General features: G+C 33.1%; 1 protein-coding gene across 1 annotated transcript; it reads left to right on the top strand.

The window, feature by feature from the left end:
* Positions 1–14,428, top strand: LOC129322248 (glycerol-3-phosphate acyltransferase, chloroplastic-like). Its single transcript, XM_054968427.1, has 12 exons — positions 1–437; positions 1,395–1,492; positions 3,016–3,102; positions 3,277–3,374; positions 4,638–4,695; positions 7,842–7,943; positions 8,022–8,083; positions 8,191–8,301; positions 8,632–8,710; positions 9,800–9,919; positions 9,998–10,111; positions 13,236–14,428. Exons 1-12 carry the CDS (start codon positions 77–79, stop codon positions 13,368–13,370), a joined length of 1,425 nt encoding a protein of 474 aa, XP_054824402.1. The 5' UTR covers positions 1–76; the 3' UTR covers positions 13,371–14,428.
* The last annotated feature ends 10,630 nt before the right edge of the window (positions 14,429–25,058 follow it).

Here is a 25,058-nt window from a genome sequence, read left to right as displayed (position 1 = left end):
CCCCAAAAAAAAAAAAAAAACGATATAAGGCACGTGCCAATCCTCCTGTTCGACTCTCTCACCTTTCTGTGCTCTCATGGCTTCAACGACGAGCATGCTTTGTCCTTTCTCAGCGGTTCAACCGAACTCTCTCTCCCTCTCCAAGAAGACTATGCCTATTCTTTCTTCTTCCGCTCCTTCTCTATCATCCACATTCGTCGCCGCAAGCTCACCTAGGGTTTATCCATCAACGTCTTCTTCTTCTTCTTCGTTTTATTCTCACTCAAAGCTTGGCTGGATTCCTCTGCGATCCGCTGCTCTGAGTCTTGCTTGTTCTTGCTCACTTAACTCACTGAAGGTTATAGCAAAGGAGGAAGTGTTTTCTGGCAAGAACTCTCAGTATAATATGGCTAGTTCGGTTTCTTCGCGAGTATTTCTAAATGCTCGCACTGAGGAAGGTTTGGTTTCTCATTTCTTGATTGCCATTCCTTTACTTTTATGAATCTCTTGACATTTTTGGTTGTTCTTCTTTACTAATTGCAAATTGCCATTTTTTCAAGAAAATGATTCTTGACGTTTTGTCAATTTGGTTGCTGAGAAATGTGGAGTTCAATGAATCTAGAAAGTCATATTTAATTATATAACATAATCGATGAGAAGAGGAACTTTGGCTTTGCTGTTTTAGAATATAGATTGAACTTTGGCGCTTCTGTTTTTTATTTTTATTTTCTCCCGACAATATGGCGCCGCTGATTTTAGTTGTTGCTTGTTAGATATATTTAATATTTGAGTTATATCATCTTTTGAACTAGGAAAACATGGTAGAAGAGAATCAATCAAATTAATTATTGATTTCTAGATTTTTTTTCCTTCACTTTTTTGGAATTTCCTGCTCAATTAGTCACTGCAAATTCTGTCATTTGTTTTTTTTTTGCCTTGGAAATTGAACCTTTTTTTTAGGAAATTGAAACGACAATTCATGAAATTGGTGGAGTTTTTTGAATATGTGAAATGCATTTTTTTCTTTGTCCCTGTTTGTTTGTATTTTCCTTTTCTTCATGATGTTATATCTGTAGTAAATAGAAAGAAACAGTAATTATCAAACTCTCTATGGATGTATTTACAGGACAATTTCTCCAAATAATATCATTCACCAATTTGTGTTGAGGAAATATTATTTGATATACAGTATGAATTCCAAGGTAATGGTTTAGAACTAGGAAATCTTTTGATGTATTGTGTAAAAATTGGAAGAATGGTTTAATTATTAAATATAGCCGCTTATAGAATTTAACACTTTGAGGCATAGTTTATGTAAAATTTCAGTTCTTACCGTACTCTTATTTTCCAGCATAGTTTTTACATCTAATCCTAAAAGGTTATTTTTTTACTGAATGTTTCTTGTATTTTTGCAGAACTTCTGTCAAGAATCAAGAAAGAAGTAGAAGTAGGATCTCTGCCTTCTAATGTTGCTGCTGGAATGGAGGAATTGTACCAGAACTATAAAAGTGCAGTACGTTTTATTCATATAAATTTGTACTATACTCTAGATGCCTTGTTTTAAAATACATGTGAGCCTTCCATTTTATCATATGCATACAAAATGTTGTCATTTTGTTTGGAATCACTCTATTTTGCAATCGATATAATGTAAATGAAGTATTTGACCATGATTTACTTTACTAAATCATTCCTAATATCATAATAAAATCATGTCGGCATTCAGAATTTCCTAATGAACCACCTAAAATTTATGTTTCAAGTGCCGATAATTTCTTGAGCCTATCATCTCTTTTATCTATTCATGTTTGTCACTTCAACCTTTACCTCTTGATTGGCATATCAGCTTATGGTATTGCATTAACCTTAGTGTGCTTTATATTACTATTTCATCTTTAATATGTTTTCTTGTCATATCAGCTTAAGGATTGGACTGCATCAGGGATCATCTTTGAGTCCTTATTTGTTTGACTTGGTCCTAAATATTTTGACTGAGCATATTCAAAATGAAATCCCAAATGCATGCTTTTTGCGAATGATATAGTTCTTATTGTGGAGACGAGAGAAAAGATAAACTATAAATTTGAGTTATGGAGGAGGACATTGAAATCAAAAGGTTTTCACTTGAGTAGGAGTAAGACGGAATATTTACATTGTAATTTTAATAAGAGATCAATTAGTAGTAATTTGGAAGTGAAATTAGAAGATCAGATTATATCTTAAAGTGAAAAATTTTAAATATTTGGGAGCTATTATTTAACATGATAGGGAAATTGAAGGGGATATTACACACGAGATACAAGTTAGGTGGTTTAATTGGAGAAAGGTTAAAGGAGTTATTTGCGATCGTAAGGTGCCTAATAAACTTAAAGGGAAGTTTCATCAAACTGCTATGAGACCAGCTATGTTATATGGTAGTGAATGTTGGGCTTTCACGTGATAACAAGAGTATAAAGTTGAAGTAGTAGAGATGAGAATATTGAGATGGATGTGCGGATGTACACGTAAAAATAAAATTCGAAATGATCACATATGTGAAATAGTGGGCATAGCACCCATTGAAAAGAAAATGGTAGAAAATCATTTGAGATGATTTAGACATATACAAAGAAGACCGCTAGAGGCACCATGAGAAGAGTGAAAGGGATAATTTTAAGCCTTGTTAAGAATAGTAGAGAATCGGTAAAGGGAACACTTTTAAAAATTATTGGTCATGATCTCTTAGTTAACAACATTTTTAAAAGCTTAGTATATGATAAATCATAATGGCGTCGTACAATTTGTGTAACTGATCCCACCTAGTGGGATAATGCTTGTTGCTACTTCTGCATGTTTTCTTGTCATTTGTACTGTAAAAGGCAAACTTGTTACGATCTTATGTAATGTAAATAATTTGATATACTTTAAGGACATAAGCAGTTCAAATATAATGTTATTGCACTGCAGTTTGATATACAGGTCTTTCCATTTATCTTTCTACATTTGAATGACTTAAATGGTTGAATACAATTCCTTATGCATGCAATCATATTTCAGATTATGAAAAGTGGCCATCCAAGGGCAGATGAGATTGTATTGTCAAACATGACTATTGCATTGGATCGCATATTTTTGGATGTAGAGGTAAGTTTTAACCATAGTAGAATGTGCATTAATTATGTCAGTAAAAAACTTACAATAATAATGGAAAGGAAAAAGAGAGAGAAAATTTTCATGGCATCTTGACATATGTGCACATTTAGTTTGCTGATGTTCTCACCACCATATATGAATATGATTCTTACAAACTTTCTTCAGGATCCTTTTGTCTTTGAACCACACCACAAGGCAAAGCGAGATCCTTTTGACTACTATACGTTTGGTCAAAATTATATACGTCCTTTAATTGATTTCAGGTAAGTTCACAACTTGAAGTTTCTCCTTCATCTCCTTCATATCCTGATCTACTCAAGTAATTATTATATTTTAGAATACATAAGACCTGCAAAAGTTCTTGTGTTGGGAAAGCACAGGTGATGCATGTTCTGTCTATAATTTAAAGGTTTAAATTTTTGGGAGAAGATGGCATGCAATCTGCATGTACAGTTTGTATTGAAATTCTGTACATGTAACTGTACTATTATAACCAATCGTTTGATTTAGAGTATTTACTATTGTGGAAGCAATTGTGATGATTCCTTAGCTACGTCCCTTAGTGTACTTGTCAATGAGCTGTTCAAATCCTGGGGTTGTGCACTTCTGATCTTGGACTTAGCTTTTTTTGTTTTCATGATATTTTTGTAAATTCAATTAGGCATCCACACAAAACATCTTTATATATGTAGGAATGGAGCAGGAATGTAATATTTATTTATGTAGGTGGTGGTGACTTATACAGTTTAACATTTGAAGCTTGTGATATATCTAGGTTGATAATCCACTGTCTTCATGGAGTCTCTAGGATTAAATACATATTCTTTTACAGTTTTGGAGAGACAAATACTCCAGGTGTAAAGATTCTGCCAACAGCCAACTGCAGAGTGTGGTGCTAGAATGCTAGAAGTCTTGAACATGCCTAATTATATAGAAACAAGTCTTGCATGGATGTATAGATGCTGAATATGTGATCAGTCAGCTGTTGCGGTTACCTTTAAGATAGAAATAACACAATAAAACTAAAGATTTTTGTTATTACCATGCAAAAATTTTGCCTCTATAGCTGTTTGTTTGAGTGGGATTTTTATTTGGCTTCATTCTTTCTCTTCTTTGTATCCTCAAGGGGAGATCATGATGCATGTGTATAAAGATGGAACTTGTAAAGCTGTTAATGATTGCTTATGATTTTGCATGTGCTTATAACTTAATTATCTTTCTGTAAATTTGATCCTCAATTGGAGATCATGATGCATGTGTTTATCTTGGTTATGCCAAACTCATGATGTTCACTTTTGCATATGCTTATATTCAAGGTTCTGTAATCCTATACATTATTTCAGTAAACTTATGTGTTGCACTTTCAGGAGTATAATTATGGCATGTAGCATTCTATATTCCTATTCTCAGGTTTTCTGGCCCCCTTGGAATTAGTTTAAATTTTATTATATCCAGATAATCTCAGTTCCATCTGGCAGTACATGTGTTTTTCTTTAAAAAAAATGAATGTGATCTTTTTGTTGCAGAAATTCCTATGTTGGCAACATTTCCCTTTTCTACGAAATAGAAGAGAAACTTAAGCAGGTGCCAATTCCTAGCAAGTTGATTTTATATTCTAGATTTTCTTTGCTTGATGTAAAATATTGGTAAACGTAATTAGCCTTTTATCACCAAGTGGGAGAGGGAGGTGAGGTACAGAAAGTTGAAGTTTCCTCCTTTATTGCACCTGCCTTCTTCGGCAAATTTTAAAGGTTGAGTTCTAAGCATGTGTGCATAGCATGAGCTCTTTATGCCCATCAGACTGGGGCAGTAGGTTGTCCCTCTTGTTTTGGGACAATATTGATGATAATTGACTTTTTATTTACAACAAATTTCATGTATTATGGCTTGGAAGTTTTTCAATGAATCAATCAGGCAGACCTTGGTAGGCCCTGGTTATGTAGCTGATTTGACTGTTTGCGCTCTTCTCTTTGTCCTCTAATTAGTCTGGTTAAAATGCTTCCTGTCACAGTTATGTTTGTTATCTTTAGATTGTCGTGTTTCTGTTGCTTTGATTGTTTTGCAATAACAACAAGTCTTATCCTGTTAAATGAGACTTCTTTAAACTACACAAAAGAATTAAAAAAAAAAAAAAGCCTGCAATCTCTTATGATATATCAAGCATGATTTTGACTAATAAATTCTTGAGTGCATTTGTGATAGAGGTAGAAGAGAACGAGGGAGAGAGAGAGGAGGCAGAAGGGAAATGGAGAGGAAGAGAAAAACTACTTTCATTCATAATGACTCATTATAACCTAGAGACCTATTTATAGAAAATATAACTAAATACCCAAGCTACCCTTATATCCCTAATTCTCCTAATTACCCCAACTATTCATAATTCCCATGTATCAATATGCTCCTCCTTAAAAGAGATCCTTGTCCTTAAGGGTCAGTACAAAAACTGAAAGTAAAACATGTACATCTAGAATTAATTTTTTTTCTTTTAATCTTAAAGTGCTAAAACTTGTAAAAGAAAGAAAAAATAATAATTTGAAAACCAAAAATTAATGGACATCAGAAGCTCAAACTTTTTGCAGTTGTCCTTCAATCCAGAAGCCCATTGTCACCCTCCATATAGGATTGTTGATGCTATAAACCAATGAGTAGAGGATCCATAATTGTTTAACAGGTCTAGACATTGCAGACCATAAGCCCAGTTTCAGCCCAACTTCATGAAACTCACCAAACTCATGTAGATTATATGTTGCCCCCACCTTGAATTGTTGATTACATGTACTATTCGATTAAGTTGCAAAGGCCTAATTTCATTGCCCTTTGTCACCCAAAATATATTAGATGGGATTTCCTTGCTGTCATGTGGAGAACATTTGGAGGAAATCTGGAATACGACTAGCGTTAGTAGCAGCAAACGATTTAATGTGGAAATGCATAGTAGATGCATGTCCTCCCTATTAAAGAAGATTCAAGAGGCCTGAAAGAAAACCCTCAATTTACAACATCCAAACCCATGAAACTATATTTGAATTGGAGATCCAAAACCCATTTCCCCAAACATCTATACAGCTTCGACAACCTTGTTCATGCGTTCTGTTCATTTCACTATGCAAAGAGATCTCAGACCCAAGAGAAAATCAATTCTGTAATCTCTTTGCAAACACCATTCCACCTGATTCCTTCAACAAAAGCTTGGACTAGGTTCTCCTTGTCTTTAATTAACCTCTTATTTGCTTGCAACAATGTCTCATTTCCTCGAAGTAGAGAAATCTTTTCCAAAATTTGTTGACTATCTGCAACTGTAATTTGGACTCTAGTGCTCTCTTGCGTTTTGAGTCTGAATCATTTGACTTTGTGATGCTTATCGTCCATTTCGCGCTTTGAATGTGGTCTAAAGGTCAACAACACAAAACTAGCAAGATTGGGAGAAGAGATTATTGGTTTGGGCTTGTCAACCACTGGGCTTGTATGTGAGGTGGGTTTGGAAACCAGGTTTGGTTTATAACCTGATAGTGCTAGAGGGGAAAATCAAGACTCAAATGAGTTCAGCGATGCAAATGCTTAGAAGGACTTATGAGGCGGCACAGAGGGAGCGTGAGCATGAAATGTGGATAGAAGACCTTTATTGGGTTGAAGATGCAGTAGCTGGTTCATTAGCAAGAAACGTTGAGGACGAAATTTGAGGATAACAAATCCATCGCCACCCTCAAGACTGAGAAGAGGCTCTGCTTGCTTCGATGTAATCATAACATCGATTGAAAGTGGGGTTTGGAGCATATTGAATTCCATGACAAATGAGTTGTCTTGATTATCAGTCTCCGTTGCTTGAGTTCTTTGATCCTTGCAATTTATGATTTGTGGTTCTTCGACTCTTGAAGTCCTTCTCCGTACTTCTGTGTTCTTCTTGCATCGAAGTCTTGAATTCCTCCTCGATGCATTCTTCTTGATTGTCAAGTTTCTTCTTCCACCCATATCTTTTTTTATCAGCAAAATACATAGCCTTGGCAAAGGTTCTTGGATTGATGAACTGGATTATTCATTGTATCACTGGTTGGAGTCCATTAATGAAGACATTGATGGCGGTGGATTACGATAACCTTGCCCAGGGCAGGAGTGTTTTGAACTTCTGCTAGTACTCCTCCACTGTGGTCTCTTCAGCTGTAATAACTCAATGACTGCTGTGAAGATTGTTTTCTTGGTGACTAAAAGTTGAGGAGGAATAGTTGTAGTAGATGTAAAGGGTGTCATTGTCGACAGAGGGTATAGGCGTTAGTTGACGAGCACAAAGAGCTTAGCCAAGATTTCATTCATTTGCTGGGAAAGCTGAGACATGTATTGCTTAAAATGAAGGCAGTGCTCCAGTTCACTACTACTATCGAAGGATCGAATCTCCGACAGCCCCTCTATGGCCAAAGAGAAGGCTTTGATACCTTTGATAGAAGTAGAAGACAAAGAGGGATAGAGAGAGGAGGCAGAAGGGAAATAGAGAGGAAGAGAAAGACTAATTCCATTTGTAATGACCTATTACAACCTAGAGACCTATTTATAGAAACTAAAACTAAATACCCAAACTACCCTTATATCTCTAATTCTCCTAATTACCCCTACTATTCTTAATTCCTATGTATCAATTTGCCTCGGCCATCTTAAATTTAATTTAATTTAACATATACCTAGACATGAAAATTCATAATGTTGGAGGCACTTATGGAATAATGAAATATTTACTGCAGGGACACAATATCATCTTAGTATCAAATCACCAAACTGAAGCTGATCCAGCTGTAATTGCGCTGCTTCTTGAAACAGCCTGCCCATATATTGCCGAAAGCATGGTAGAATACAAAATATATATTCATAAATTATAATGCTTGATAAATGCTGAAGTGATCAAATTCTACTGTTCTCTGCAGACCTATGTTGCAGGAGATAGAGTTGTAACAGATCCCTTATGCAAACCCTTTAGTATCGGCAGGTTTTTTTTCGTACTTCTCTATATCTAGTTTTAGAATTATAATCATATTATCTTTGATAAATGGAGTTGACCTTGCTAATTGTTGAATTTCAATTTTATGTTTACAGGAATCTTATCTGTGTTTACTCTAAAAAGCACATGCTCGATATTCCAGAACTTGTAGAGATGAAAAGAAAGGCAAATACAAGAAGCCTGAAGGAAATGGCTGTGCTTTTAAGGTACATCTAGTTTATGGAGGAACTTTAGGGATTTTATGCTTCTTTTTTTTAAGAAGGAAAACTATAATGTCTGTCAAGACTGTAATGCATCAATGTTTGACCATAAAGCAGTGCACTCTGGCAAGTGATGAGGTGTAGTGCGTCAAAATGAGTCCATTAATTTACTAGAAATCTCAAAATTTATAGATTAGCATGTAGATATGAAGGAAAGATCTAACGATACTGTTGGTTATGTTTCCCTTTAGATTTTAGATGGTATAGTTGATTGGTTTCATTGGCCAAATGTACATCATATTGGCAATCCATGACATATGCAGCCTTTTGATGCAGGGGTGGATCACAGATAGTCTGGATTGCACCAAGTGGTGGTAGGGATAGACCAGATCCCCTAACAGGAGAATGGCTACCTGTAAGCACAGTTTTTACCTAAAGTAAAACATCCAAATGCATTGTAGTTTTGATCAGAGTATGCTTATCCCATTTTAAACCTTCAGAAAATATTCATGAGAACATCATATAATGATATATAACGTAAAGGTTTGCTGGGTGTAAGACCAGGTGATCTGTGTTAGCACTTAGAACAAGAATTTTTGAAATTTCATGAACGTTGCTTAGTCATTAACTTATTTCTTAAAATGGGAGGCATGTCATCTGATTCTTGATCTCTTGTAGTGTGTTGTACTTCGAGAAAATTATAGAGCTAGTCCTCAGTAGTGTGTAGGAGGACTTGTGGTTACGTTTCAGGCTACTGGTTTGGTTTGAAGGATGGGAAGGGAATCTCTTTCCATCCTCTCTGCACAATATCTATTATGCCTTTGTAATCATCACTCAGTAACATTAAAAGCTTAAATTAGTTTTTGAAAGTAGGGTCATAAAGATTATTTTTCATTCTTAAATTACCTTTTTTATTTTAAAAAAATTATATTCCCTTACATTTTGTGTACTAAACAAGCCCAAACTTCTAGCTCACTTTTAGCATACCTCCTGGTTTTCTTCTTCTCTTTTTGGCTTGTTTCAGTACTTATTCCTGTTAGGATGGGATGCACAGGTTGAATTTGTGGCCTGCATTGTCAGTTTGTGAGTTGCTTGTTAAATTATTTTTTAGCTTCGATTTCAATTAGAAACCGAGTACCCTGGTTCCTCACAGCATGAAAATAAATTTTAGTGCTGAAACACTGGTAGGCATGCCCAAAAAAAGAAGAAGGAAAAAGTACCTATTTCAAAACTAAGCTGAAGCTTGGTTTAAGCATTGGAGTTGGAAATGTTGGGCTTTGGATCACCTGTTCCTAACTAGACAATTGCACTTTTTAGTTTGTAAATGAAGCATGTCGTATATCTCTCTTTAAATAATTGCTTGGACAATTTTTAGTTTGCCATTTCTTGGCTTGTTGCGTAGGCTAACATTATAAGTGAATGTGTATATGTATGCATATCGATGCTAGCATAAGATTTTTACCAGTTTTTATAATCATTTCATACTGATAAAAAAGGCATTTAGGCACCATTTGATTCTTCTTCAGTGGACAATATGAGAAGGCTTGCTGAAAATTCTGGTCAACTGGGTCATATTTATCCTTTGGTACTATTGTGCCATGATATCATGCCCCCTCCCCAACAGGTATAGTGGTCCTTGTCATTTCAACCCACATGCGCGCACATTCTTTCATTCTTTTAATGTGACCAAGAAGTTTTGCAGGTGGAAAAAGAAATTGGAGAGAAAAGAATTATCTCCTTTCATGGAGTTGGATTATCAGTGGCTCCAGCAATAAGCTTTTCTGAAGCCACCATTGCTTGTGAAAGCCCAGAAGAGGTTAGATAAACTTAACGACTTGGATTTCTATTCCCTTGTCACTTGCATGGGTTTTCTATGTCATGGACTGGTCACATTTTCTATAGAGAATCCCCTTTGTTATTGTTGAACTGAGAACTGGCTCCACTAGAGTGTGACAGAAAACCATTTCTATGTCACTATTAGTGCAAATACAGGTGCATTTTGTTTTTTTCATTAGCAATGCTACCTAGGTAAAATTTTGGATGAGGCTTACTACTCTGAGCAAGGTGCTCTTGGGTGAGGTCATGTGAGGCCATTAAGTGCCCTGATGTGGGAACCAGTTTTTAATCTGGGTAACCAGGATTTTAATAAAGCTTGGGAACCAATGTTCTTAAGCTCTGAAAATAGCTGTGAAAATATCATGTTGTAACAAAATTATGAGCAAACCTCCAATGGTGGGACTCTGCTCAATATAACTCAAACTCAAAGAACAAGGATTTTGCTAGTGTGTGTACGATATATGGAGCATGTGTGAAATGTTAGGGTGGTTATAACTGTTAGAGGAGTAATGGCTATAAATGGGTGTGTTATTGGAATGTACGGCTGACTTTTGGCTATTGAGTAAGTATCATCTCTCTCTCTCTCTCATGTACTCTCATCTTTGATCTCTCCTCTTCCCTTCCCTATCTTCTGTCTCTCTTCCTATCTATCTCCCACACCACACTCAAATTCTAACTTATTTTCCTCTCAAACTCCAAACCTTCCTCTAAACCGCTCCAGCACCAGCCACGACAATTTGTTACAGCACCCAATTTCTTGGCTTGGTCAACGTCTAATGGTAAATAAAAGTGAATAGAAGTCTAGACAACTTTCCGGCACTGAAATTCTGAAAGGAAATGGTTGGAGATGATGTGCCATGAACTTGTGGTCACTTCATTGCTCTTCAATGATTACCTGCTTCATCCTTCCCTCAGTTACACCCCCCCAACCACCACCACCACCACCACCACCACAAGCCACATGATCAAGAAATCTAAACCTGGTAGCATTACATTTTCCAGATTACTGACTTCTCCAGTGTTCTTCCCTTGCTCCTTGGCCTCTGATTCGGTCAAACCTACTGACAACGGTGGAAGCTCTGTTCCACTTTCTCATGAAGATCTCTCCTTAATGCCTTCCCTCATCTCTCCAATGTCTCTCCACCACTTCTCTTGTGCCTCTGTCTTTCATCAAATTTTCTTTCGGCTTCTTCACGAAAGGTGCCAGTCTTCTGTCCTGCCTGGTTATTATAAGATGGGAAACCATGGCTTTGTGCTTGGAAATAAGGTTTTAAGTTTTGAAAATGGCTCTGAAAGTATATGTTTAAACTTTTAACAAAGTTACTAATCAACCTCCAATGATAGGTCTCTGCCCAACGTAACCAAAAAACAAGGATTCTGTCATGATGCGGGTCTAAGTAGAATAGCGACAATGAAAAAAAGTACACTTGGATAGAGTCTTAGACCCTGAGCCCCCTTCTAAACCTCTCAAGCAAAAGTTCCTCCCCCCACTCCCCAAAACCCAAAAAAATAAAAAAAAAATTTCCCTCCTAGCTCTTCCCCTTGCATCCCTTTTGTTATACTCTTTCTTATTCTTATTATAAGATACTTTCAACCATTTCACGCATATTAAGAAGAAGTAATTTTTTCTTAATATCATAAAAAGGTGATGTGTTTTCATTTTTACCCTTGGCTTTAAATAATGATACAACTACATTAAATATCTACATACTAATCAAGAAGGGATAAAATTGGAAAAAGTGATTTAATTATTGTAAGGTATCCTATATTTTAAACCAAAAATTATTTTTAGAAAGTGTCTTATGAATAGGACCGGATGTAATAACTCTCAATTCTCTCTTCCTTTAATCACCACACTGCCAGATAATGCAGCCTTAGCCCCTCCGCTATCCTTTATCTTCATTATCTTGCTATGACCCTTTAGCTTCCTTGGCCCAAAAGTTAATCTGTCACCTAATCTATAATCTATGATATCTGTAATCTATAATCTATATCTATATCTATAATTGTAATTATGGTCGGATCTACAATACCAATATGACTTTTTCTTTTCTTTTCGTTTTGTTAATCTTTTTTAAATATGATATAGTAAAAAAGGTAAAGAATGATGTAGGCCCTGTAGTATAAGGTACATGTGGGACCTACAAAAAATTAATCGTTAATATGAAGCTTATAATTAAAAAAGAGTAAAATATTTTGACCTTCTCTTTATTTTATCTTAATTAATAATACTTCTCTTTTATTTTTTAAAACCAAATTGAACCTTTTCTAGTATAGAGAGTTACAAAATACAAGCTTTCTTTCTATTTTTAAGATTTTATTTTCATCCATCTAACCATTTGTTGGACTAAAACACCCCTATTTAAATATAAATATCATTTAAAAATCATTTAAATTACCCAAAAAATTATTTTTTTTATTATGTAAATTTGTTTATTTTGTAATTTTTTTAAAATTAAATATATAAGTTGGCCAAAAAAATTCAAAGATGCAATTTATGGACTCAATAAAGAGAGAAAAATAAAATAAGATAATTTTTAATAATTTGAGGTAGTTTTGGCCTGAATAAACCCGAAAGTTAGAGTTGTTAAAGTCGAGCTTGACTATAGATTTTTTATATATTCAAATATTTTAAATTCAGTATGAATTGAGGCTCTAAGGGGAATGGAGAGAATGAGAGATTTTAATAAAATTTATTTTAAAAAAATTGGAATAGTTTGGTTTGAAATTTTTAATTAATTTTATGGAAAAGAATTTAATTAATTTCACTTGCATTTTCCTTTACAATTTCTCTATATTAAAGATTTTCAATTTCGTTTATTTTTTTTAGAAATTCATTTGATTAAAATCTTTCCTCTCCATCCTATTTCATCTAATTTGAGAGTTCATCGGTATAAAATCTAGTTAAACCAACAGATCAATGCTTGCGTTGTTGCACAATGTGGTATACTGAGTATTTGTCTTGGTGGATGACATAAATTGTTTAAATTAAATCCAAGGTATATCACCTGTAATTGCTGCATGTAAATTGTAGTTCTAATTTTTCATTGATTATATTTATACTTGTGTCTTTTCAAAGATCTTCATATTTGGTTGTGGAACAGAGTAAGGAGGTTTATACACAGGCACTTTATGATTCTGTAACTGAGCAATATGCTGTACTGAAATCTGCCATACATGGCGGGAAAGGTTTAGTGGCATCAATTCCGAATGTGTCTCTGTCACAGCCATGGATTTAATTCAAAGCTGTGTCTTTTTCAATCTCCTTTGTTTTGATGATCAGGTACATTTCTTTCTTTGTTTTTTTTTTATTTTTTATTTTGTTATAAGATCAAGCACATTTCTAATTTTTAAATTTAGTGGACCGCTATAGAATTTTGAACTATTTATACATCTAAAAGCCTATGGTCAGAATCAGCATCTTTTCTCATGCTGGGATTATATATTTATCCATAGGCTTAGGGTCCTGTTGGTGATGATTAGAAGGCAGCTCGCCTTTAGAGCTGCACAGTTTCCACCATCCTTCATTTTTAATTTTGTGTGTGATTAGTTCCTTGGAGTGTTTTAAGACATGCTTTCTGTTCTTGTGACGGTGCTCCTCCAAGGGGAAAAGGTTCGTTAGAAGCTATAACTAACCTGAAAATGGGGTTTTTAGCAGTGGAGTTGTCAGAGATAAATTGCTTTTGAATTGATTTGCTGGTGTTTAATGAACCATAGAGATCGGTTCACGGCTTGAAACAATAGAATTTTCATTGAATGATGTTCTTAAAACTTATCTGCATCTTACCGTATGGTTGCTTTTATAGTTTACTTGAAATCGAATTGTGGGATGAGGTGTAGACTAAGAGTTCAAACTCTCTTTTGATGTAATATCTTTAGAAAAACAATTGAAGAGTTCTTGTACTGATCCGATTACATGGCTGAAGGCTGTACATCTCTTCCTTTTGCTTTCGGATGCAAGTGACAAGACATCGGTTTTGCAATTCAACTAATGCACTTCAACACTTCTTTTCCACGCCCATCGGATGGGTTCAGTGGAATTGCGGTTCAATAAATTCTTTTTTGCATATTTATAGCGGAATCGATCAAAATGTTTTGCATGAGCAAGGTTCAGGTTAAGCTGCTTACTGTACAGCTCCCTCTTAGTTCCGAGTAAAGTCCTTTCCATCGGCATAAAAATTTTATATGTAATTTCATTCTTTTACTTGCAGTTTTGTATTAGGCTCTCATTTCCCTGGTTGAATAGTTAAACGTTCATAATTTTGCAAATGTAATTTCAAATATTTATGTAACAGAAGATACGTCATGCGTAACAGTGTTTAATATTAGAACGGGGTTATGTATAAAAAAAATTGCTTGGACAGAGAATGCAAAAATTAATGGAGATATATAAATATATGGGAAATAATTTTCATGTTCAAACTAAGATCTGCTATTTTCAATAGTAACCACGGTTGAAGTAGATAACAGCATGTCAGTTGCCTTATTTAAAACGAGTATATGACAATTGCTAAGTTGAGCTACATCTTATTAGTAATTATGAATTAAGCAGAGCAATTAGTGTATAGTGTTAATAACAATGAAGCATGAAAGCAAATAGCGTTGAGCTCCGCGGATTGTTTCCATCAACAGGGAACTACTGCAACTGAAAACGACTCAACCTTAGCTCTGGTATTTTCATACCATGGACTCTTCCCCATTGTATAGTATTCATTTCTTAACATGTTCTTTTTGTCACCACTAAGGTCATATTTACTTGCTAGAATAGAAAGGAATGAAATAGATTAAAAAGCTAAAAGTAAAAATAAGATGATTAAATGGGATAGGTGAGCACATTAATAAGGGGGAGGGGTAGTTTAATTCATAGAGTTGGAAATCATGATTTATGAGATTTTTAGAGGGTGTAATAATTTTCACATTTTTAATATATATTAATGAATTTTATCATACTTAATATAGGAAAAAGATGATTTAATTTATTTTTATCTTAATTTTTGCAATCCATTCTATTCCATTTTATTATAGTAAAGCAATCATGACCTAAGATTCAAATCTCATGCACACATGCTAGACTATTCTCAACAATACAAAACCTTACTACCAATAGGAAGTTGCTACACTGTCTTCTTACAGTAATAAGGTTCATGAGTTTAAAAATAAAGTCAAGTTTGATAAATTAATGGGATTAGGGTCTAATAAAAAGGGTTAATCTTTCATATATAATAAACTCATATTCTTGTTCATTTTAGGAGAGTATTCATATTTGGTGTCTAATAATATCTCGATCATGATTATTTTTAATAGAAAAACAAGTCAAGCTTGATTCAAAAAAATTTAGTTGCTCGTTTGATAAGAGTAAAATGAAGGTAGGGAAATAGAGGTGGAAGTAGAATCCTAAATTTTGGACTGTTTGATACACTTGAACTGTCTTCTTCTGGAAGTCACTTCTAAAAAAAATGATGCTTCCCTATCCAACCTCACAGAACTCCAGTCCACTTTCATCGTACCCTCAAGTTTGACAATTTTGCCCTACCACCATCTCTCCTTGTTATTGATAGAGGATGATGATGGCAGCGATGTTAGTGACTCCAACATGGATGATTGTGGATAGTGGTGACTATCTTTGGTTTCTACCTTTGATTTCTATTTTGTTTGATTTTTGGTTCTAAGCAATGTTAGACAAAATCCTTAAGGCGGAGAAGAGATTACTAGATCAAAAATGCAAAGGTGGATTATAACATCCTAAAAATTTTTCCCATGATTTAGTAATCTAATGAAGGATAATTATAAAAATTTAAGTATAATTGGGTTTGATGATAGTTAGAGACGTCTATTGAATTTAGCTTTAGCTTTTGGATTGAGTTCAAAAATGAACTCGATCACCTAAGCTTAAATTATAAAGACAAATTGGATTTTTAGCCATTGTGCGTTATGCTGCAATATAAAAATTTATGCCACAGTGTAATTCCTGAACTAGTTTTTTTTAAAACGCGAAATCAGTTCAAAAAACAGAGAGGAGGTGACCAAGAGAGTGTTTTCTGTAATGTGTGCCCTAAATTAGAACTTAGATCATCACATTAATCATGGTTAATCAAAGACTAGCCTAAAAGGGTTATCCTATAGAGATTAACCTAAACAAATTCTTAACATGTATTTTTATGAACTATTTAAAATAAAGGGATCCCAAGTCTTTAAAATATTTCAAGAACTCACATCTTTCAATTAAATATGTGTGGAAGCATAATTAAGGAACACATTTCAAGATGGGAGAAAAACTTCCCCCCTTTATTTTCTCTCTATACCCTATTCCACGTAATATATATATATATATATATTCACTAACATAATACTTAGCCACTCAAACCCTTCCATAACTGGTAATGGGGGGTCAAAATCTCAATCACATTTATCACAATAACTATTATCTAGTCATCATACTCTATATATCATCTAATTGTCAATAGCCTATCATGTTCGTGAATTTTCATTTTCATTCACATATAATTAATATCAACCATTCACCCTTGGACATAAAAAATATAAGGGAAGACCATAACAACATTTAAGTTCTCAAATCAAGTAGATAATAACTATTTTCACTTGCACAAGTATTTTAATGTACTAATATAAACATAAGTATCAATTCACATCCCCAAGGGCCCAAAATATATTTTCACCTAACACCAAAACCCATAATATAAGTGAATTAAGAATATATTATCCTAATTGATAATATCATAAACTAAATATACATGTCAAACTAAAAAGAAAAAGGCTTATAGAAGTGATTATTATCATTTGGCTTAATGCTCCTTTCCTTTGTTCTTTCCATATGAGCTAGCTCCTATAATATGTTAAAAGAGAGGGATGAATATAACCACTCAGTAATCAAGGTATATCTAAGCTATACAAATGCATGATAATTAATCATGAATGCATGTAGCTAATAAATTCATCAAGATAACCATATAAATAATCATGTCAAGAACATATTAATCACATTAATATCTAACTCATGTGAATAATCTCAAGAATAAAGTCAAGTATAAAATTGGCATGACTGCCCACGAGTACTGAATATTCGTACAAAATTAGCACAAGTGGCCACATATACATTATTCACATATTTACCACATGTTCTCAATTCAACAATTACAATTATAATCTCAAACATAGCCATCAATTACTCAAATGGTAGGATAATAATAATATGTATAATCAATCTCTTCCTTATATCCTCTTTATTTTCTTTGACATGAAATTCGTAGGCCAACAATCAGAAGGGATCATTCATGTGGTGAGACTATCCAAGGCCTTAATCATATCGTGAGGGGCTATTGGGCCAAGGCTACCTTACTTACTTATGAACACAGTTTCTCCCAAATCACTTACTATGGGGTGATATACCCAAGACTAACTCTACCCAAAACTCTAGCAGACCAGTAAGGTTAAGTTCCTTAATAGGAACAGCGGTATAGTACCCTATAAGGTAAGTAGTTGCTATAACCCTTAGGATTATCGATTAATAGCCAAGTACCACATGGATTTTGCATAATCGCTAGCTCCTTCACTAAGGTGAACTCCCATCATGTGATCATGTTCATGAGAAAATGTATTTCAAAAACTCATATATATAATTCAAAATTATCCCACATGCTCATCAATTTTCTCGCTTAACAAGCATTAAGAATTATCATATTTCAATCACGCCTCTTGCATCAATTTTTATATTACCACTTAAATCACATTAACATCATATAAAACTCAACATACTCATATACAATTTATCACTATGCATAATACACAATTTATAATCAAGAGTATGCACATCATCATCAACCATCAATCTCATTACTCAAATCATGTCACAATTAACTTGGTTACAAATTATAGGGTCTCAACAAAGCCACAATATGCATTACAAATAACAATTCAAGATTTGTATACACACACACATATTCATTTGTTTCACAAACATAAATAATTAATTAACATACAAATGTATAAAACAAATTTTTCTTGATTACCTCAACTTTTAAAAGGTCAAAAGTTACCCCTCAAATTACAATACTTTCAAAACTTTTCAAAGTTTGATTGGTGGTTAATAATAATTAATCTACATTTAAATCATATCACAATATATCAATAATATTATTAACATAATTTTCACTCATATCCTAACACTTAAGTATTTATTTTATTTTGTTTCATTTTTTAAGACCTTAGTCTCAGCGTCTTGAGTTCTAAAATCTAATCTCATATATTTGAATTTATCTACTTGGTTGAATAGCCTCATTCACAATAATTTTATTGAAGTTTAGCTAAAATTATTATTCAAACAATTTTCTAATATCAAAATTTTTTTTTTATTCCAAAAATTTGCACCTAAAAATTGCAAACTTAGTCTCAAATATAGAATCATCATTCTATAGTTATAATAATCTATTTCTTATTTTAAATAATCATTTAAATATCAACAAATTAATTTATAACTTCAAATTTAACAAAAAATTTATCCAAAGAGGTATAGAGTTTAACTCAAAAGTCTCAATTTCAAATTTATTAATAAAATAATACTCTAAAATATTTATTATACTATCAACAACCTTTATAATCATATTTTTCATCAAATATTCATCCCTCTTTCAAATCTTAGATTTTTCATAATCCTAAAATTTGAAAGTCAAGAGAAAATATGATTAAATTTTTTTTAAATACTTATCTAGTTTTAAAATACTTAAAATCTCATTTGAAGTATTCTATTATGAAGCTCTACTTCTTAAACCAGCTCCCATCGACGACTCACACAACTCTGTTTCCCTTCTCTTTGTCCGCACAAAGAGAAATGAGGAGAGGAAAGAGAAAATGAAAGGATAAAGGTGTAAGTTTGGCCATAAATTATTTTTCGAAGAGCATCTAGTAGCCTAAACTATCAGATGGTGTAAAATAAATTATGAACTTTTAAAAATGAAGCATCTAGTAGCTCGTCGTCAACTTCAGCTAATGAACATTATGTGGGGCCCACAATGATACGTGGCACGACACGAGCGCGACACATCACCATGGTAAATGTGTAAATTTAGCTATGAATTATTTTTCAATGAGCACTGGGTAGCCTCTGTTATAAAAAAGCAAATCATCCAACACCTTCCTCACAATTTTGACTAAACATCATTTATTTGATACTTGTGAGGCCCACAAAATATTAATCTCTCCATTTTCTTGCCTTCATTTTCAATCTCAACTTGAGAAGAAAAGGTTCTCAATCTCTCCATCTTCCTTCTCAATCTCAACACAAAGACGACGCTAATAAAGTAGAAAAAATAATTCATGACTAAATTAAGCTAGAATCAAGCTTTTTCTCATGCATAGTAAAATTAAACTTCTACTTCTTGGCATTGTCCTTGTGAATGTCTTTAGATAAGAACTCATTGAATCTCTTCTTCTGAAGCTTATATTGAGAATGAAGGCAAGAAGATTAGAGAGATTAATGCTTTATGGCCTTATAAGTATGAAAATAAATAGTGTTTGGTCAAAATTGAGGGAAAGGTATTGGATGATCTATTTTTTTTATAGTAAAGGCTACCCAACACTCCTAAAAAAATAGTTTCTGGTTAAATTTATACTTTTACCATGCTGATGTGTCACGCCCGTGTCGTGCCACATGTCATTATGGGCCCCACATAACATCCGTTAGCTTAAGTTAACGATAGGCTACTAGATACTCTGTTTTTAAAAGTTCGTGATTTATTTTGTACCATCTGATAGTTTAGGCTGCTAGATGCTCTTCAAAAAATAATTTGTGGCTAAATTTACTATTTTACCCGAAAATGAAATGAGGGGGGTGGGTTTGTTTGACAAAAAACAGGTGTGGGTCTCACACAATTTTGTTTTCTTCCTATCCTTAAATCAAACGTGCACGCGCACGGATTTAGCAAATCCCTTTTCTCTGTGTGTTTTTTGTTTTATATTTACATGCACACGAAACACACACACCCCCAACGTCCATTTCCCATCTACTTTTCTTTTCTTTCTTTTCTTTTTAATTTTATATAATAATATTTCTATTTTTTTAAAAAGTCATAATTTAAGACTTGAATTTTATTTTAAATTAAATTTAATAATAATTCCTTAATAAAATTATTTATCTCTAAATATTCTTCTAAAATTATTCATTTTTCTTTAATTAACTTAATTAATCTTCAGTTAAATTTTGAAATGTTACATTTTCTTTGCTATGGCATCAAATATTGGGTATTTTGGAGGTATTTGAAGCTTGGTTTCACCTAGGTATCCTTTCTTTATCTCTTTCCCTCTACACATTTTGAAAGTGAGATTTAAGATTGAGAGATGATGATTTTTAGATTTAAGGCAATGGGTCCAAACCCATTAGTCTAAATGAGATTAATAAGAGTTGTTTAAGTATTCTACACATAGTTTGAAAGTTTTTACAAGGTTATAAGCTTGGGTTATCCATTTTAGACGAACCATAGACCTCTAAAGTGTGATTTTGAATTGTTGGGTGTTATATTAGTAATTATTTAAGTTAATAGAAGCTAAATGGAGTTAATAAAAGTTAATAAACTTAATAGTTATGCTTAAGTGCAAGAGCTTAGAATTTTGGGTAATTAAAGTATTGATATATGGAAGTTAAAAGTTGGAAGAGTGTTTGTGATGATTTTAATAATGATTGGTATAATTAATTGTAGATCAATCATCTTATACACTATTCAAGCTTTGGTATAGCTTGTGAAGAATTTTTGTTGAGAGGTAAACATTTAACCTCTTAAAAATTTGAGATAACCGGGAGAAATATAGTTTATATAATTGAATATTAATTGATTATTTGTTGAAATGGTTGATGTGAAACATGTTTAATATTTTTAAACTCAAGATGCAAATTTGGCATGGTTGGTGATGTATTATTGTTGCAAATTATATATATATATATTCATATACATGCTAATGGTGATAATGAATGAGAAATTGTAATTATGTACTAGTTGGTGTGTGACGTGAGTTTGGTGTGAGTATGAATATATGGATTCATAATATGAATGATTAATTAGAATGCACATACATATATGATATACGTGCATAACATGATCATTGGCAGGAATTCACCTAAGGAGAGGAGTAGTTGACTAAACCCACGTAGTATTGGCAACAACTGTTGAAATCGAGAGCTTGCCTTGACACCGACCATTGGAATCAAAAGGTAGCCCTTATCCTGTGATTGATTCGGGACTGTCCCACTTGTTTTATGAGGGATTCGAACTTAACTAGTCTTTACTGGTTCATGAGGAGGCTAGATTAGAAGTACGACACCCCATAGTTGTTAATATTAGGGGAAATCAAATTACACGAGTGAGTGAATTGACTTTGGCCTGATAACTCCTCACAAGTGGAAGGCTGGGTTAGTTCGTGAAAGATGCAGCGACTGAATAGCCACTGATTTCATGTCAGAAATAACAAGAGGGTATAAGGTTGGCATATGATCATACATTTAGTCTCGATCACATGACTATTAATATTGTGGTCCGATGCAGTTTAGGGCCTATGGTTGGTATTATTGCGACACCAGATTGTGCATTATTGATATATATATATATATATACACGATTATGTATTTGAAGTCCAATCACATGATTGTTATTATTATGGCTAAGGCTATACGTTGTCATACATGTTTTATGTGCATGTTTATTGCCAATTGGATCTGTTTTTAATTGATATGCAACTGTATAGATCTAGTGAAACTTGGTTATTGAGTGATTGTACTCACCCCTCAATTCTTAATATTTTCAAGGCCTAGCTTACGGGTTAAGATTGGGAAAAATGAGCCGAGGCATAAGATTGTAGAATAATACTTTGTATGCCTCTTTATGTTGTTTTATATGTATTAAGATTGTTAACTTGCCAAATAAAATTCACATAAATATTTTTATAATACTTGCATTATTATTATATCGTACTTGTGCATTTTGTATCCTGAGTTAATGAGTCTTGATTGTAAACTCTAGTATAGGGCCAAAATACTTGTGTAAGTAGGAATATGTGTATTTTTAATTGGTTTGAAATGAAAATGATTGTCTTGTGCAAGAAATTCCTCCCTGTTGTGTTTTATGTGTTATGGGGTTGAGTGATGAATTTGTGATATATGTGTTTTTGGTTGAGTGTGGTGTTTTGCACAAGTCCTATATGGTCCATTGAGTGTAGTCTAAGGGTGGTTATGAGCTTATGTCACTTAGTTGTGATTTTGGACATCTTAGTTATGTTTTAAAAGTATAAATGGGTAAGTTTGCATTTTAGTGTCTAACTTTTGATTGAGAAATGATTTGAATATGAAACCAGTGATATTAGTTAGAGCTCAGAGAAAGCTTTTTGTAAACACCTAAATCACCTTAATCGAATGTCAGATGAAGAATTGGGATGCGTCAAAAATTTGGTCAAAAATCTGCCATGATTGTTTTTTTTTTGTCGTCATAGGCTTCTGTATTTTATTCCACAACATAAAATTTTATGCTGCGGCACAATTGTGCCAGAATTATTATTTTGTTATTTTAACCCCAATTTGATGTTATCTTACCTTATATGATGTTCATGCTTCCATATAAATGTTTTGCTTTGAATTTTAGTTCATGAAATGATTTTTAGCATATTAAGTTTTGAAAACTTGATATCTCATTTATGTAAATTTTACAAACTTAATAATTTATTTGGGTTATTTCCGTGATTGTCTTAAATTTTAGAGTTAATTATAAATTAATAAGAAAGACTTTACATGGATATGTGAGAGAGAGAGAGAGAGAGAGAGAGAGAGAGATTATTAGTGATTGCTTATGTTTGAACCAATGCGCTGGAGCACTGTTCACAATATTCAACTTCAAAGGAGCTCCTCCAATGATGGTAGACTCACTAAAATGCACACTTTCCCTACCTATTTCTGTATCTGACAATAATGATTTCAACTTTCGTCGTATTTTATAGTAAATTTTGCCTTTTCCAAGGGCGAGCATGACCTTAGGCAATAACCATTAACAAGCACGAGTTATAGGTTAGGGTTGTGTTTTTGGGGGGTGAAAACATATTTATAATTTTACATTATAAATATAATTATTGAATAAAATAAATTTAATATTTTTATCTATATATCAAATACATTTTTAAATCCTAGGTTTACTTTTATTTTCACTTTTGGTTGTATCAAAAACAATTTCCCGTATCAAATGGGTATAGATGTTTGATTCTATTTCCATGTTCAAAACTATCATAAGGCTCAAAAACGTCTAGAATCAAATACGCTCTATGCCCAACACCCTACTCTCACCAGGTGACTGTGATCATGTCTCTAACCATTTCTGTGGTCCATTTCACTTGACCCAGTGATTTGACATACCAGCTTCAAATCACTCACCAAGCCATGCTACGTTGCTCATCAAAATTTATTGAACTGCGTGCCATGTTGCTCTCTCTAGTCTCGAAGCACTAATGATGTCTTGCTCATTTGTAAAAATACTTTCCATTTTTTATCAGCGTTTATGGGATGGTGGAAACGAAGAGAGCCACGGATTAGTGGGACCCATAGAAGACCTTAAAGTGGGCCCTCCGTAGCTTATCCAAAATGAACGAGGGAAGAGGGTATATATCAAAGTTGAAAATCACGGCCACAAAAGCTTCCACATTAATTCTACTATTATTATAATTTTCTTTTTTATGAGCAATCCAATCAAAATGCCTCGACAAAGACTGGACACTCGAGACACAGAACAAAATAGAAGCGATACGATCATACATGGAGGAAACTCTGTTTCCCAAGAACTCCACACCATCCAACATGTGTGATCCCTCATTATTCATGTCCAAGTGTTGGTTGTAATTCAGGTTGTTCGTAAGTATCGTCATCATTGTTCCATAAAAAAATTATGAATTATTTCTAAGTATTTGTCACAACTTCTTTTAATAACGCATGTTACTTGAAAGAAATCATTAAAGGCACTATAGCACGTAAATTGAGTGGTGGAAAACACATCACATGTCTTGTGTAAGATTTTGAGTTTGAGTTTAATGAATTGCCAAAAAAGAAAAGTTAAAAAAATTTCCTCCTAAATGAAACCTGACTCATGTTAAGAGTTAAAAATATAAGTCAGATTATATAAATTGGCCTGAATAATAGGTTATAAAGGTCAAGTTGGATTAAAAAAAATTTAACCCAAATAAAAACAAGTTTTTTCTAGTCCAAACCTTATAACTTGTAAATTATATGAGTTAATTGTGATGGGTTAATGATGGCTCGTTTAACTCATATTATTTTTAAAAAAAATTTGTGGATATAAACTATATTAAGCATGACTTACTTAATTAAATTAATTTATATATTTTGTATAAACATTATAAATTAATATTTTGATATATTTAGAATGGATCATGAAGGAATATTAAATTAAAACTTATTATTTTAGTATATTTTTTAAAAAAAATTTATAAAAAATAAATAAATAGATTGACGAGTTAGCTCAATTAACTTGCCAACTTTTAAGGGTTGGATTGAATTAAAATTTTGTTAACTCATATAAAAATAAATTAAATCTAATTCAATCCACTTTTTTTTAACCCATATGAGCCGAATCGGCCCATATTCCCACCTCTTTATCTTAAATTTGAATTAGTTAGGCAATGCAGAATATTGGAAAATTGGCAAGAGAAAAAATTATATGAAAAAAAGGATGAAACTTACACACACACACACACATATTTATTGATATGCTGCCTCCATTTCAAATATCGGGCATTGTTTTAGAAAAAAATCTTTAATTTTAATATGTAAATATTTTACGAAATTCCAAGAGCAATTAATATTTTTTACCTGAAATTTAATTAAGAGTAAATTAAAATTAATTCCCTACTATTAAAAACAAAAAATTATT

Source organism: Prosopis cineraria, unplaced genomic scaffold (genome assembly GCF_029017545.1).
Source record: "Prosopis cineraria cultivar Desert tree isolate PC_DT_omini unplaced genomic scaffold, ASM2901754v1 PC10, whole genome shotgun sequence".
In the NCBI taxonomy this organism is placed as follows: domain Eukaryota; kingdom Viridiplantae; phylum Streptophyta; class Magnoliopsida; order Fabales; family Fabaceae; genus Prosopis; species Prosopis cineraria.
The sequence above is the reverse complement of the archived record's forward strand: the minus strand, read 5'-3'. Positions and strand labels throughout refer to the sequence as shown.

What these genes read in the sequence shown, in the direction of transcription:
- LOC129322248 (XM_054968427.1), top strand. Translation starts at nt 77, where the DNA reads ATGGCTTCAACGACGAGCATGCTTTGTCCTTTCTCAGCGGTTCAACCG. An exon ending in AAATGCTCGCACTGAGGAAG is followed by an intron (nt 438 to 1,394) that starts GTTTGGTTTCTC and finishes GTATTTTTGCAG; the next exon opens with AACTTCTGTCAAGAATCAAG. An exon ending in TCATGCCCCCTCCCCAACAG is followed by an intron (nt 9,920 to 9,997) that starts GTATAGTGGTCC and finishes GAAGTTTTGCAG; the next exon opens with GTGGAAAAAGAAATTGGAGA.